General features: G+C 34.6%; 2 protein-coding genes across 3 annotated transcripts; one reads left to right on the top strand and one right to left on the bottom strand.

The window, feature by feature from the left end:
• The first annotated feature begins 67 nt into the window (after window positions 1–67).
• Window positions 68–8,097, top strand: LOC117123383 (probable ATP-dependent RNA helicase DDX59). 2 transcript variants are annotated; one of them, XM_033269281.1, is made up of 15 exons: window positions 68–162; window positions 1,341–1,869; window positions 2,303–2,524; window positions 2,850–2,925; window positions 3,052–3,171; window positions 3,418–3,564; window positions 3,704–3,786; window positions 4,093–4,141; window positions 4,248–4,324; window positions 4,941–5,069; window positions 5,454–5,557; window positions 6,066–6,132; window positions 6,686–6,883; window positions 7,034–7,254; window positions 7,558–8,097. In XM_033269281.1, the coding sequence occupies exons 2-15, from the start codon at window positions 1,363–1,365 to the stop codon at window positions 7,607–7,609; spliced, it is 2,052 nt and encodes a 683-aa protein (XP_033125172.1). In that variant the 5' UTR covers window positions 68–162; window positions 1,341–1,362; the 3' UTR covers window positions 7,610–8,097. The 2 variants fall into 2 exon arrangements, with proteins under 2 accessions (XP_033125172.1, XP_033125171.1); XM_033269280.1 differs by lacking the exon at window positions 68–162 and adding an exon at window positions 942–1,044.
• Window positions 8,098–9,835: 1,738 nt separating this feature from the next.
• LOC117123384 (ATP synthase subunit alpha, mitochondrial-like) lies at window positions 9,836–16,296 on the bottom strand. Its single transcript, XM_033269283.1, has 11 exons — window positions 16,174–16,296; window positions 15,214–15,295; window positions 14,931–15,100; window positions 14,648–14,821; window positions 13,712–13,878; window positions 13,336–13,484; window positions 12,713–12,864; window positions 11,507–11,731; window positions 11,137–11,244; window positions 10,903–11,047; window positions 9,836–10,449 (listed from the first exon to the last, which is right to left on the bottom strand). Exons 1-11 carry the CDS (start codon window positions 16,231–16,233, stop codon window positions 10,217–10,219), a joined length of 1,665 nt encoding a protein of 554 aa, XP_033125174.1. The 5' UTR covers window positions 16,234–16,296; the 3' UTR covers window positions 9,836–10,216.
• Window positions 16,297–16,386: the final 90 nt, after the last annotated feature.

The following is a 16,386-nucleotide window of genomic DNA, read 5'->3' as shown; positions in this document are numbered from 1 at the left end:
TGAAGTGCGGGAACCTAGTGGGTTAGTTTTACTTGTGAAAAACGAATCTACAGAGGGCGGTGTGCAAAAAACAAACAAAATTAATAAATCTTCGAAAGAGAATGTGTGTGAATGTGTGAATGACTGGATACCAACTAAAAACCGTGTGTTGCATTATATTAGGTGTGTTGAAATCCACCTTATATCTTTATAATCAATAATGATTTTATTTAGCTATTTTTAATATTTGATTTTTTTTTAAACATGAGCAACTGAGTGCAGATTACAGTTAAGGTAATTCTAGGCCATCATGTCCAAGCAAGACCGGGCAAGATGGTGGTAGTAGTTTAATTCTGGCTAGAAAACTTTCTGTTTTTTCTTTTTTTTTTTTTTCTTTTTTTCCCCCCCAAAAGGGGGGGGGGGGGGGGTGTGGGGGCGGGGGGGGGGGGAGGGGGTGTCCAAGAAGCAGGGGACCACCCCCGCCGCTCCGACGATCTGAGCATTTTTAAGCTGTTTTAAAACGATTACAGGGAGTGTTTGTTGATAATATATGTACATAAGCAAAAATATTATTAATAAAGCCAATGTGAGTTTCAATGTAGGCCTATGTTTAATTTGAGCACCCGAACTAAGTAGACCGTCTACACAAACATTTCATTACTGATCAATTTTTAATAACTCGATCGTTAGTGAAATAATAGGGCCTTGAATTCAAGGAAATACTGTACTTATGACTCAAAGTTACCGCATCACCGTTTTTATAGTTTTAATACAACCAATTTATAATTTTAAATACATTTCCCCTGAATTTGTGATAAATCGTTATCACGCATACACTTGTGTTAAATGCGTAACAAATTTATGATTAAGCATGGTGGCAAAATGCTTGTTTCATCCAAAATCACTTTTTATTTGAAGTGCGGGAACCTAGTGTGTTGGTTTTACTTGTGAAAAACGAATCTACAGAGGGCGGTGTGCAAAAAACAAACAAAATTAATAAATCTTCGAAAGAGAATGTGTGAATGACTGGATACCAACTAAAAACCGTGTGTTGCATTATATTAGGTGTGTTGAAATCCACCTTATATCTTTATAATCAATAATGATTTTATTTAGCTATTTTTAATATTTGATTTTTTTTTAAACATGAGCAACTGAGTGCAGATTACAGTTAAGGTAATTCTAGGCCATCATGTCCAAGCAAGACCGGGCAAGATGGTGGTAGTAGTTTAATTCTGGCTAGAAAAAGTTACCGGAAAGGTTGTTAATTTCTCTGTTCAGAGAGGCACTCTGGTTAGTCTAGGCCTAGGGCTTAATATCTTCATATTATAAATTGACATGTTTAACTTTATTGTTTCCAGGTGAATTCTTGCAAGATGCGAAATGTTTGTTCCACGTTCACTAAAAGTTGCAAATCGGAAAAAGAAAATTTTAAGAAAATCAGTCCATTCTGACAAAGAGAGACCAAACAGTCAAAACAATTGTGATGGACCAAACACTAGAGCTAAATATAGTACAGGCCAGTTCAACCTAACACACGACGAGACCTCTGAAGCCGTTAATGGGGAGCATAAAATTCAAGAAATCAACATCCGACATGATTTAAATAAGAACTTTCCCGAAGAGGAAACTGCAACAAAACCAGAGTCTATGAATAATAGGGAAGGAGGTGAATCCCATATTGAATGTACAGAGGAGTTGAAAACTGTAGAATGCAAGCCTTTGATTAAGTCATATTGCAAACAGCAGAGGTTACCTGTGCCAGGTGAACCTTCATGCATTGTTTGTGGTCGCTATGGAGAATACATCTGTGACCAAACTGATGCAGATGTTTGTAGTCTGGAATGTAAAGCAAGAAACTTAGCAAGGAAAAAACAATCAATCGAAGAGGTTGGCATTTTTATTTGTTTTTCCGCTGCACCAGCTGTCCCTGAGAGATAACTTCATCACTCTTACTTGAGGAAAAAATGATTCAAGAACTTTATTTTGAAAATTATATTGCTTTGTTGCTTTTAGAATTTTAATCTGACCTGTTCGCCCAGCCATAAACCAATTGACATGCACCTCTTTTCTTGCAACTAATAGTATATTAATTGTTATCAGTTTTCGATATTGCATTTGGATTTTCTTATGTGATGCTCCCCACTTAGGACTTGATTCTGTTTTTAATTTTCATAGGTCGTTGGTAATTGTTAAGTCAACATAACATTGCAATAACACATTATCTAGCAGGTGGATGGTTAACTCTTAGAAGTAAAACATACAGTAATTGAAAACTATTCATATATTTATTAATTGCCTTATTTTTGGTATTTCATTGCAGGCTATAAGCTTACAGCCTTCTCATGAGGAGCCAGGTCCTTCAGAGGGCTACCCAGATGAGTATGCAGAGGAGTCCGGTGTTTTAGAGGACCGACTAGATGAGTATGTGGACCAAGATTTGCTGGATGTTGGGCCATCACGTTGTACAGCTGGCTACTCATATCGAGAGCATTCTACTTTGACAAATTTAACAAATGAACAAGTTTATGAATTAAGAAATGAGGTGAATATTTTATCTTTTTAGTGATTAAGCCTAAACTTCACTCTACACTTTCCCAATCACTTTCACATATAATTTAAAATTCTGTACTGTAATTGGAAATTAAAACTATCATAAATGACCTATTGGACACCACGTTTGTACAAGCTCTTTAAGCTTTTTATATAGCTGTCCATTTCATCTTTTTTATTATATATTATGTATTTTATTGCTATTTTAACATTTTTTGATGAATAAATTGAATTGAATCCTAGCTGCGTTTTATGTTTTTCATTCTATGATCTTCAATTTTTCTCCTAATTCCCTCTAATTTTTACATTTTTTTCAGGTCTCTATTTTTGTTGAAGGACTCAATGTTCCCAAACCAATAACTGATTTTTCTCAATTAGGCTTGCCTAAAACAAGTAAGTTCAACTTTGTTCATTTCATCTTATAACTTCCTGATTAATAAATAATAAAGTGGTTCATTAATATTGTTAATGTTAGCCTCTTGTACTGTCACTTACTTGCCCTACATACTTTAATCACAGTGGCATTTAATCTGAAGACATCTGGATACAAGATTCCAACGCCAGTACAGATGCAGGTTATACCTGCTGCTCTGCTAAAACATGACCTAATGGTGTGTGCACAAACAAGCTCAGGAAAAAGTAGGTCATACCTTCTTCATATCTCTTAAGCTTAATGTTTACACTTATAGATTATGTAGTATTCATTTTGTCCAAAAAAAAGAATGACTCACCATTAGATGATGGAATGCATTATGTGATAGTCTATGAACTGGAAAGTCTCTGATTTCGTTATTTAGCATTGTAAAGATTATCCACCAAAGACCCATGTCACAATAATATCTTATACATTTATACTGTACAATTACTTGTGTTTGTCTGTTACAGCTGCTTCGTTTCTCATTCCTGCAACTCTTCATATTTACAATGAAGTCCATGAGAAAGAGCAGAAACGTTTCCCAGTTGTTATCATCCTAACTCCGACAAGAGAGCTTGCTATGCAGATTGAAAAACAGGCAAAAGAAATTATGAAAGGTAGTAAAATGATTTACCCCTATTTGACAAGAAGCATTTTCACACCATTATTTTGTGTCTGCCCACTTTTGTTTCGATTTGTTGTCAATATTTGATTGACCCTTTGTTTTTCGGGGATTTTTTTCGTTGCTAATTGTAGGATTACAAAACATGAAGACTTGCCTACTTGTTGGGGGCTTACCACTACCACCACAGATCCATCGACTCAAGCAAGGAATCCAGGTACCACCTGTTACCATACTTAGCCAAGGAATTTAAGTTGATGACAATTATTGGGATGAGGATGATGATGAGGATGAATATAATGAAGATGAGGAGGATGAGGATGATGGTTATAATTGTGATAAAGATGATCATGATTATCATGAGAATGATGATGATAATATGATTATGAGTATAGTAATGATGACATTAATTTTAATAAGAATATGAATGTGATTTTTAATAATGATGATGAAGGGTGAATGATTTATGATTGATCCAGATAAATTATATTTTACGAATAATTCATTATATCTTTCATTTTAGCTTGTTATTGCTACCCCAGGTCGATTGTTGGAAATTATGAACAAGAAAGGTAATAAAATTATGTGTATTCACTTTTTTGTCATATTTCCTTTAAAATCACATTAATATATTCTGTGTTCTTTCTCTAAATTTTATTTCACAATCATATATTTCAGGAATATGCTTAGACCATATTGAACTATTGGTCATTGATGAGGTAGACTCCATGCTCCAGATGGGATTTCAAGATCAGGTAGGTACTGTGTTTTTAGCTCTGATGAGGAGGCCTAGAAACACTCAGCTGATTGATTGATAGATCTTTTTTAGATCTACTGCCTCTACTGTACAGCCCTCATGAGGAACTCAAGAAACACGATTGTTTTTAGCTCCACTGCCTCTATACTGCTGTCATCGGAGCTTTACGAGAACTTGTTAAACCATACCTTGAGCTTTGTCTACCGAGTACCCATTCTTTAGGTACATAAAAACAAATTTACTGTAGATAAATTGCAGTTGCAGATGCAATGTGATCTTCCTTGAACTCGACCTCATATTGTCTCCTATTAAAAATATAAAGCCTAAAGATCTGTCCAGACTATCGAATTACCTTTGACAAAAAAAACTGTTGTAAGCCTATATACAGTCATAATATGCTTATACATGGTCATGATGTGATGTCATCATGACCATATTTAGGCATGTCACATGTTTTTGTCAAATGAAATTTGATAGTTTGGACAGGCCTTTACTCTTATATGTTTTTTATTTATTTAAATTATTTAAACACATAGAAGCCTTTTTATTACATGAACTATAATTATTTTTAATTTTTATTTTATTTTTTGTATTTATTATTTTCTGTATTATAGGTCATTAGTATTATGAAGGAACTGCCTGATGATCACCAGACCACGCTGTTCTCGGCAACAATTCCCAAATCCATTGAGATGTTTGCATCTTCCTTGTTACACAATGCTACATACATCTCCATTGGAACTGTGAGTATAACCTTGCAACATATATTCTTACATATTATTACAAATACAGTAAGCACTGCACTTGACTAAAAGAAATAAAGAAGCAAATTAAGCATTGCAGTTCTTATTCAATCAATCATTTTATAATACAGTATTAAATATTGTGTTAATTTTCTAATATGCAATTATAGTAAGTAATTTGGTACACTATAGGAAATAGAAGCCTTGGGAACCATTATTTCCTTCAAAAATTGACTTCAGCCCTGTGGGCTTCAAGCAGTTTTTTCAGGAATTAATAGCCCCTTCGGCTTTTATTTCCTGTAGTGTACTCAAAACCAGACTGTAATTTTATACTAGCGTTGTTGCTATCATTATTATTATGTATTTTTATTATTTGCATTTCAGCCCAGCACTCCTAGCAGCTCAGTGAAGCATACCGTTCTGTGGGTTGAAGATCCATCAAAGAAAAAGAAATTATTCACCATTTTACAGGATCCCAAACACTACAAGTGAGTTTACCAAGAAACACATGCTTTCTTGTTTTAAAATCAAAATTGTCCAAGTCTTCATTAATTTAAAAATCCATTTGAATATTTTCATATACATGTAAGCATTTTACAAATAACTGTTGATTGATTGAATTAAATTTATAATCAATAGTAGTTATTTTCAATGGCTTTGTAATACAGTAGTCTAATCATTTCTTACAATATATATATATTAATTATAATTTCTTTATGCTAATTATAATTTCTTTATTCTTTATTGCAATTTTTTATACAAAATTGAGTTTAACAAATACCAATCAATACAAATCAACACAAAGAAACACGAAAAGAACAAGTTGACATTTAGATTTTAAAAATGGTCCATTATTAATCATACTACGGTACCATTCATTTATTAATATCATTTTTTATAATTGTTTATCATCATAATAATAATTGTGTATTAATATATATATACTATAGTTGTAATTATTCAATGAATTTATGCATTACTATTTTTTTCATCTAGGCCACCTCTGGTTGTCTTTGTGGATTCAAAACTAGGCTGTGAAATGCTTGCTCAGACAATAAGAAAGGTACATTCATGAACATAACGGATTGAAAATATTTTTAGTCAGTGGTAGTTAGGGTGTAGTTTGATGGATATGATATTTGCCCAACAATCGCAAGACTCTGGGTTAAAAATCTTTATGATGGCACAACTTAATGACTTCAGTAGATAAGTAAAGAATAATTGCTCTTAAAAAATTAAAATAAGCAGCCAATAATATTCTATCGTGGAAGCAGTGGCGAAACGATTGTGGTTCGGGCTCTTAACCTTGAGTTCTAAATTTTGAATCCTTGCTATGCACTTTACTTGTGTCCTTGGACAAGGCACTATATCCACATTGTCTGTCTCCACGTAGTTGTATAAGTGGGTACCTGGTAGGGTTAAAATGCCAAATGCACTAATTAGCTGCTGCAATGTTATATTGTCCAGGGAGTTGGGTTGTGTTTTAATCCAGTGACTGAGGTATTAATAATGTAAAGCGCAATGAGGCCTTAGCATGGTGTGCTATGTAAGTCTACCATTATTAAGTAAATTGTTTCTTTACATAAGATGCAAATTAGCTTGGAATTATTTTCCAGATATGTGGATATAAAGTGGCAACATTACACGGCGACAAATCTCAGGTTGAACGGTCACAAACTCTTAAATTGTTCTTGGAAACGTCACTTCCTATCATGGTGTGCACCAGTGTACTAGGTAGAGGAATTGACCTAGTGGGGGTCAAACTGGTCATCAACTTTGACATGCCAAACACGGTTGAGGAATACATTCATCAGGTCAGTTGACATTTGAAAGCTGCAATTCCCTGTGATCATGTGACTCATGATATAATACACGGTCAGAATCTAGTAGTTGATTAATAATGCCTTGTGATCATGTTGTGTATTGTTGAATTTGTAAATCATCAATTATTTGGTTTTTAATAGATTGGTAGAACGGGACGACTTGGAGGCCAAGGAACAGCAATCACCTTCATCAATAATGCAAGCAAACATCTGTTTTTTGAGTTTGTCATGGTGCTACAGCCATTGAGTGTACAACTTCCAGCACAACTTTGTAACTCGCCGCACTTTCACCTTCAAAAGGAGAAGCACGAAAGACACAAATCAAAGAAGACGATCTTTTCACGCAAACGAAAACAGCAGAGGTGAGATTTCCAAATGACAGATAGGAGCTTTTCATTTTGGAAAGACAGTGAGATCTACAACAGTAATCATGTCACATAATCTGCACTAAGACTTCTCATTGTCTCTCTGATATCTTGGACATGGTTTTGGCTGAATCTGTATTGTGCAGATATCGCAGGATGATCATTGACAAATCTGTTTTAGAGAATTACATTAACGTCCTATTCGAAAGCACCCTATTATTAAGAACAATCATTGTGTATTAATTACCGTGATATAATCAATTAGTGGTTTAATAAAACTGTCAATTTTTTATCTTTCAGGGAAGGGGTGAAGGACTTGCTTCATAAACGAAAATGGAAAGTTAAATTTTAAGAAGAGTGTGATGAACTTTGTGCCAAGTCAAATTATGCATCTATTCAATGCTCTGTAGTGAAATTCCAAAATATCAGTGCCAAATAAAAGTATATATCTGGGTGCTAGCGAAAACTACATTTTCCAGCTTTTCATAACAGCTGAGAAGTATACTATTTTCTTACCTCATTTTTATTAATGAGCAAAATATCAAATTTTTAGTTTTTTTATTATTAAGGAAGCTCTTATTAGATTATCTTTAATGCTGCAATATCTTTACAATCTTGATGTACAATATGTACTGTATCTATTCTCTTCATTATTTATCAGCGAATATAAAAAATTATATATATTTTTTTTAAGGCAGTCATTCATTCACATGAGGCTAAACTTAATGTTCATGGTCATGTCTATTCAATTTATACATTTGTATAATGTAGGCCTATCAATGCTATAGTGGAACTGTAAAGTGAAACTCAATTCCAAATAAACATTTGCTGCTCTATGAAGGGGTCGTGTGTGCGTCCAAATATACGTCTACCGTTTGACTGTGCGTCAAATAAACATCATCATTTAACACATTGTCTGCTATGGCCAAAGTAGACTTGTCCAACAGGGTGTTGCCAAAGATACTAAAAACACAAGATAGGCTCCACAAAAAAAAAACAGTTCCACCGAAATGCATGGTGGGATTACAAACAATGGGGCGCTGCGTACGGCTGGATGTAAAAGACTTCTGCTGAACTTGCATAAAACCATAAATACATAACCTCCTTTTGCGGAGGTAGAAATCGTTGCCATTATCCATAAGATACAAACAAGTAGGCATAAATAAACCAAAAGAATAAAATGACATGTTATTAACACTTGTAACACTGCCAGTGGAATGTAAATTCTGAATTTTTCAGACAATAACATTATCTTGAATCTTGAATATCGTATGACTGGACTCTGATTCGTGATTAATTCCCATTATTAGCAGAAAGAGAAGGATGCTGCATATTTCTGGATTTGCTTAGCAACGGAAAGGCGTCATGTACGTCTAGACCAAGTATAAACTAGCATTAATAAAAAGAGAAGGGCACCGCGTACGCCTGGACAAATTTCCGCCTCATTTTTGCTATGCGAGTGCTCTTTCTTGTGTTTCTAGTATCTTCGGTGTTGCTGAATGAGTATACCTGTTGAAAACTTGTGCATTTTTTTATAATTAGTGTATATGGAAATTGATACCAAAGCACACCGATAATATCATTGGTGAGAAACATTCATTTCTTAATGAAGCATTCGGGGAACAATGGCCAACGTGTAGGAAGTGAATTCCAAAGTGTAGGTGCTGTAAAGGAAAATGACCTATACCCAAAGGATCTGGTGGAAATAAAAAAAATTATCAGATGTACAGCATAATTTTATAGCTTTAGTGGCCGTACCATAAATCCCCGACACTCAATACCAGAAATCTCATTTTAGTAAGTGTTATACTGTAAGCTGGAAATAGATGATAGTTTGGTTTGGATGTTCTAGAGGAATATAAACATTTTAAAATCTCGATATCCCTGCAAATAAATGGTTTGATGACAAAACTTAGTTGTTGGAAAGTAGTCAACCCATTGCCAGAGAAAGGTTTCTTATCCCATATTTTTTTCTTAGAAATAAAACATTACGTAGTTCATGACTGGATGTATATTTCGGCAACAGCCAAGGTGTAGATAATGAGCAGGTCAATATTTTTAGGGGCTGATTAAATTAGGAAGCTTTACTAGATGCTGCAATGTCTTGGTCTCTATATGTACTGTATTTATTATCTGTGTATCAGTTGATATAGTTCTGAATTATAAAGATTGTTTAAAACATATGGACAGTTGTTTTTTTCTCTTACAATCATTCACATGGAGTAAAACCTACTGTACATCATATTACTCAATCAAAAGATCAAAAACTAAGTTACAATGAGAAAAATTATCAGATAATTTAAGGGACTATGTAAGGAATAGGAAAGTATTAATCTGCTGTATTAATTGTGTGAAGCACAGAGGCAGATTATTGCAATACCAGTATTTTGCATTATTATAGTGAAAAAGAAAATATATTTTCTTGCTTTGACTAGAAGCTATATACCTATTTAAATACGGAATATTTATAAATTGCTTAACTTTTGACTTGTCTCATTGTAATTTGATACTTTTAATTTCTTAAGATTTTTCGACGTTACTACTGTATTGCGCAATCAATGAAAAAGTAACAAGCAAATGATATATCGTGACAATCTCTTTATTGCAATTAAAAGATGTGTTGTGTCACAGTGAATTGTCCTGTCAACATCATGACTGGGATTGAGTTCAATAATTACCTAATATTCCAAGTGACAGAATGTTTATAATAACTGTAGATTTTTCTTTATTCCAACACAGCAATATTAATTAAATCTAATTTTCAACATTTTTATAGAAGGTACAGGGTACAACATTATAATATTTTTTTTTGATATTTTTAAACTTTCATTTTTTAACATTTCTGATGCAGTTGTTTCCAAATCTGTGGCTCCGACTAATCCTTAGCTGTAGAACTATTAGGTCTTATTACATATCTGGTAATTCAGCAACTTATATCATTCCTAATAATTTCTTTAAGTTATCCTTCAAAGGTTTCCAAGAACTTGAGGACTACTTCCTTCAGCTTGTCATCGGATGTTTTTGAGATGGCGCCCTCTTTTGCTATTGTTGTGAGTAGATCTTGGTGTTGGCTGCGGATGTGTTGCAGGAATGCTTTTTCAAAGGCTGTGATCTTTGATGGATCAACCTTGTCGAGGAGACCCCTTACACCAGCGTATATTACAGATACTTGTTCTTCAATAGCCATTGGTACTGTAAAAAAAAAAAAAATTGAAAACCAATCAATATTCCATCCATGAACATGTAATTAATCTTTAAGGTATACTAAATATTAGTACAGTAGTTACCAAGTTAGACGACACTTTTTTTTATACCCGCCGCTAGCTAATAATGATTTTGAAAAAAATAAAAAAATTTTGCCAATTAGCGCACACCCGTCTGGATGTTTTTCGCTAAACCATATATAAATTTGTGTATGTATGTATGTATGCAAAGAAAACTTTTATTTTCATTTTCGCCCTCTGATGATCTATCTTTTTTTTTTTCTTTTGAATAATTTTGCGAAACAAGGTATAAAAAAAAGTCTCGCCTTGCCCTGAAAAAAAAATCATTGTATTTACTACATTTTCTGCATGAGTTATTGACAGGAAAGAGGATGTAATAGATAAGGTTTGAAGGTAAATATTAGGAATATTGCCTACTCACCATATTGACCTTGCTTGAGTAATTCTGTAAGACGTACACCCCTGTTCAACTGGTTTTGTGTTGCGGCATCCAGATCAGAACCGAACTGGGCAAAGGCAGCTACTTCACGGTACAAGGCCAACTCTAGCTTCATGGAACCAGCAACCTGATGGTGAGGAATGAACATCAGTAATGGATACCAGACCTGACATAATATTTTAAAATGTTATCTTTGCACTGATTTTGTATTCTTACCTGTTTCATGGATTTGGTTTGTGCAGCTGATCCTACACGGCTTACAGACAGACCTACATTGATGGCTGGTCGAATACCCTTGAAGAAAAGCTCAGTTTCCAAGAAAATCTACAAAGAAAAAATAAATTTTAGATATTCAAATTCAATACTCAAAATTATTAATCACCCCATAATACACAGAATGTGATTTGGATTTTGTTACAAACAAATCCATGGGTTACAAGTTAAGTAGAATAAATTTTACCCCATTTTCACTCCTGTGAACTATTTATCTAATCAGTTCTTGTGTTTTAACAAGTGAATCAGGACAAACAACTGTAAAAATTATTACTCGAAACTAGGCTAGAAGAAAGATAACGCCATCATGTACCTGTCCGTCAGTGATGGAGATGACATTGGTGGGGATGTAGGCGGACACATCACCAGCCTGCGTCTCAATTACAGGGAGGGCAGTCAAGGATCCACCTCCGAAGTTGTCGTTCATCTTAGCGGCACGTTCAAGTAGACGAGAGTGAAGGTAGAACACATCGCCTGGGTAGGCTTCACGACCTGGGGGACGTCGCAGCAACAGAGACATTTGACGGTAAGCTACAGCCTGCAAAACATACATTTGTATCAGTAAAGGCACTTCACTTCAATCAATTTTATAGTGCATTACACAAATGTCCATACTGTAGATCGTAAGTCCATTTCTTAAACGTAACAATATCTTCCACACTTTCAGTTATATGGTTTGATTATACTCTGACTGCACCCACCAATTGAATTGACACCAAATATAGGTACAGTAACATCTCCCAAATACAAACCTACCATTTACGAACTCTCAATTTTATGAACCAATTTGTGGCAATGATGTCATTACTAACGATCTTTTATAACTACAAAAACACTTAAAATTTATTTAAAAGTCTTAAAAAATAATATAAAATGTTACAACAGCTAAGAAAGGAAACATTTCAAGTTTAAAGCAAGAAATATCAATCGTTTTTAGTCGAAATATATATTGAGCTGTGCATGATTGTTCCGGTATACTGCACAATTTTGTTCATTGGGGCGCTATTCGCATGGATTCGGGATATTTATTAAGAGAATAACACTTGTTTTGGCTATTATTTGGTCATGTTTCCATTTGGAAATCACTTTAAACGAATACTTCACAGTGAGTACAGATAATTTTGGCTTTTGTATTATTTAGTATTATTTTGTTGCAGAAAACAGTCAAATCAGTTTTATATAGTAACAAAATTTTGGCTCTCAGGCCAAGGATTAGGCCTATCTAGCCCTGTCCTTTGTAGCATAGGCCTAGGCCTACCCGCACCACACTGAGATGCTATGAAAATTTGAACTTTTACGAACTCGGTTCAGATGGAGGGGTACATAATTGGGAGATGTTACTGCAATCTATTAGTTTCCAAATAAAAAGTCAATTTTACAATGGACCTCCCAAAAATTGTAATTTATGAGATAAGGTATATCTGGTCATGTATTAACAAAAAAAAAAAAAAAAACCACTGAGATAGATTGAGTATAAAAAGTAGATCAAGGAATTGGGTTAATTAAACTGCCAACTCACCTGTTTTGACAAATCGTCGTAGATGATCAAAGCATGCTTTGCATTATCTCTAAAGTACTCTCCCATAGCACACCCAGAGTATGGGGCAAGGTACTGCAGTGGAGCAGCATCAGAGGCAGTAGCTGACACAATAATCGTATAGTTAATGGCACCTAAGCAAAATACGATTGGGAAAATTAAGGAATTGAGAAAAAACTTCCACAGAAAAAATTATTTGAACCTACAAATCTGGTCTCTAAATCATACCACAAAATAAACGTACAGTATATGAGGCATACCATCCCAAAACCAGTGTACCTGTTGCTACATGTTAAACTGAGTAAATTAGCATTAGAGTGTTGCAGTATTGTATAATAATAAGTCAATTCCAATAAATGACCCATCATTTTAAAGCTTATAATTTGGAGAATAAGAATATATTAAAAAGTCAATTTCAAATTTTTGGTCACTGATGCTTGAATTGGGATGGCAAGCCTTATATCTAGCACGGATTCTGCTAAGATGTTTGCACACATTGCTGGTAGCTGGTCTGAATACAGCTATGTGCGTATAGGTTTCATACATACTGTTTCTTTGTTATTATTATACAATAATTTTCTTTAATCTATTGTACTTCAACGCACCAGCATCTGTCAATCTCTTTACAATCTGTGCTACTGTACTCCTTTTCTGTCCTATGGCAACATATATACAGTAAAGTTTGGATTTCTCATCTGTAGAGTCGTTGAATCGCTTCTGGTTGATGATGGTATCAAGGGCTACAGCAGTTTTTCTACAGAAAACAAAAACATATGTGTAAAAACAACCATTTTTCTAAATACAGTACCTAGTATTTTGTGTACTTTTTAATGAATGTGCATTAAAAATGTGAAAGCAAAGTTTCAGCAACAAGTCATCATTTCTCCAGATCAGATCAAGCTCAAGTCTGACAACCTTCCTGTGCTTCATGTACTCTCTACCAGCAACACCTCACTTACTGTCAATAAAACAGCTACCTACCCAGTCTGCCTGTCACCAATGATGAGTTCTCTCTGTCCTCTTCCAATTGGTACCAGACTGTCTACGGCCTTGATGCCGGTTTGCATAGGCTCACTTACAGAAATTCTTGGGATGATACCTGGAGCCTTCAGTCCTGTTCTCTTACGGGTTGCTGAATTAATTGGACCCTAGAAGATAAAATGTGAAACATAACAGATGCTATTTCTTTTCTGTTTATATGGTTAACAGCCTCAAGGTATAAATATCAGTAAATATGTGTCCACCAAACCAATAATCAATGACTGCCAGATGTCTCTCAGAAGACAGCTACCAGAACCAACAACAATTGACATCATTATGGTCTTGGTTCTTAATACAGGTTAAAACCAGTTGTTTCCCGATAGACCTTTTTTTAAAGATATACTACCAGCCAAGAATTCAAGAAAAATGTCTAAAATTCATTTATCAACCATATGTTACCAACAATCAATTAGTCATTAGTTACAAAAAAATACAGTTGTTAATGATTAACAGCAACAAAAATCCTTAAATTTGCTGCCAAAATGTAATGGTATGCGCAAACAGAATAGTAATGGTATTATAAAGGTCTGAAATTGGTACGGAATTAAATGAGGCATGGCCCTAGTGAATGTTTAAGATACAGTCTGCCAAGTGAAGTGGTTGGTGCAATTATTCGCCTCTCAAACGCAAGGTCTGGGAGTTGGTTCTTAAAAATAAAATAATAATGCCTTCATTAATGTTTAAATGCTCTATTGACCAGAATAATGTGAAGGCCTAGCCTATAGAGGCAATGTCAATATGCACTAAAAACTAGATGTACTATTATTATAAATATGTCGCATAATTGTGGATTAACAACTTTCTCCCTCGGCTGCAGATACTTGTAAGCATCCTCTTCACTGAAGGCACTCATAGCAACAAATGTATTGTCCATACCTTTCCATCAATGGGTGTTCCTAAAGCATCGACTACTCTTCCTAGAAGTTCTTCTCCAACGGGTACATCTACAATAGCACCGGTCCTCTTCACAACATCACCCTCTTTGATGAGTTTATCATTACCGAAGACCACAATACCTACATTATCAGGCTCCAAATTTAGAGCCATACCCTGTACAGGAAGATAAAGTTATCATGTTAAAAAAAAAAGTCAATTCTCTAGTGTTTGTGACATTTTTTTTTAGAAAATTTACTTTTGAGAGTCCTATGGAAAAACTCACCTTCAGACCACTAGAGAATTCTACCATTTCTTCGGCCTGGATGTTCTTGAGACCGTAGACACGGGCAATACCATCACCAATTGAAAGTACACGTCCAGTCTCTTCTAGATTATCTTTTGCTGTATAGCCGAGAATTCTATCCTCAAGGATGGACGATACCTCAGCAGTGCCTGTCATGACACAAAGAAAATAAGACTAAATTTCTGCTTCACATTTGCAAGTTCAAGTTTGATTAGTTGGTACAGCATACTGGAATAAAGATTGTTTGGAATGAAATACTTACTACCACCGGCAGCATTTTGTGTTACTGTTGTTGATAAATTCCTCTGAGCAACGAATGTTGCACCAAGGTTGTTTCTACAGACCTGGAAGAAGGGAATTTAAAGTTAAAATAAAAAATTCTACTGTATTCAGAAATCAAAATGTTATTACCTTAGATAAAATAAAATCTTTACACTGGAAATACTCTTTAAATACCATTTTATTGGTTTCAAAAGAGGTAGAGATAAAAAAAAAAAATGCACTGCCTCGCATACAATTAAATAAAAATCAAAGTAATGGTGTCAAAATTGCAACAGATATTTATGGGAGCTCATTGATTAATCTCATTACATTTTTACCACAGGTAAAAATTTAAGTAAACTTCAATTTTGGATACCACCGATATTTCATGGGAATTTACTGATCAGTGATTAAAGCATGCATTTTTCAAAAACATTTTTGTGCCAAAGTCAAAGATATAATTTTCATTTATTTATACTTTATTGTTTATCTGATGCCTTCAACCCAAAATGAGATTACGTTCTTTTAAGTTAAATTAGGTACAGTGCACTTTAATCAGTAGAATGATTAGTGAGGGCGCACTCCAACCCCAAACTTACTTTGCTTTGCTAAGAAAAATCGAGAGTAGCCGGTAAAAGGATATAAAATTAACCTACCTATTCATTTTTATTTTAATAAAATTTCAATATTATATAAGCATTTCCATTTCCATGCAAGTTAGTAGGCTTAGCCTAGGTACTAAACCGCTCTAGGCCTAGGCCTAGCAAGCCTACAAACACTATGTGGACGTGCGGCAGGCTCCCACATCCTGCTGGATGGAACTGGCTGGTCCCCCTGTTTTCATGGACGACGTGACCTGGTGGGTCGCCGGCACCGTCCCAATGAAACAAAAAAGTACAGTCATAAACGAATATTTTTGACATAATACAAACTTCAATATATACTTTCGATAAGTATCTACCTTAGGTGCCTGCCTTGCAAGGCCACGAGCCACAGAAGCTGCCACACGTGCAGACAACATTATTGTAATAATTCTGATTGCAGAGGAAAATGGCCGATGCCGGTATACCACCCCTGGATTTAAGAATTGAAACCCGAAAAGCTGAAATAGTTATGTAATTGCTATTAAATATATACTTATTGCCTTATGAATAAACATTTCTTCAATAAAAAA

The sequence above is a fragment of the Anneissia japonica genome, unplaced genomic scaffold (assembly GCF_011630105.1).
Source record: "Anneissia japonica isolate Jap-2015-1 unplaced genomic scaffold, ASM1163010v1 scaffold287579_len849171_cov184, whole genome shotgun sequence".
NCBI lineage: Eukaryota > Metazoa > Echinodermata > Crinoidea > Comatulida > Comatulidae > Anneissia > Anneissia japonica.
Note: the sequence above shows the minus strand (reverse complement) of the source record. Positions and strands in the feature narration are given on the sequence as shown.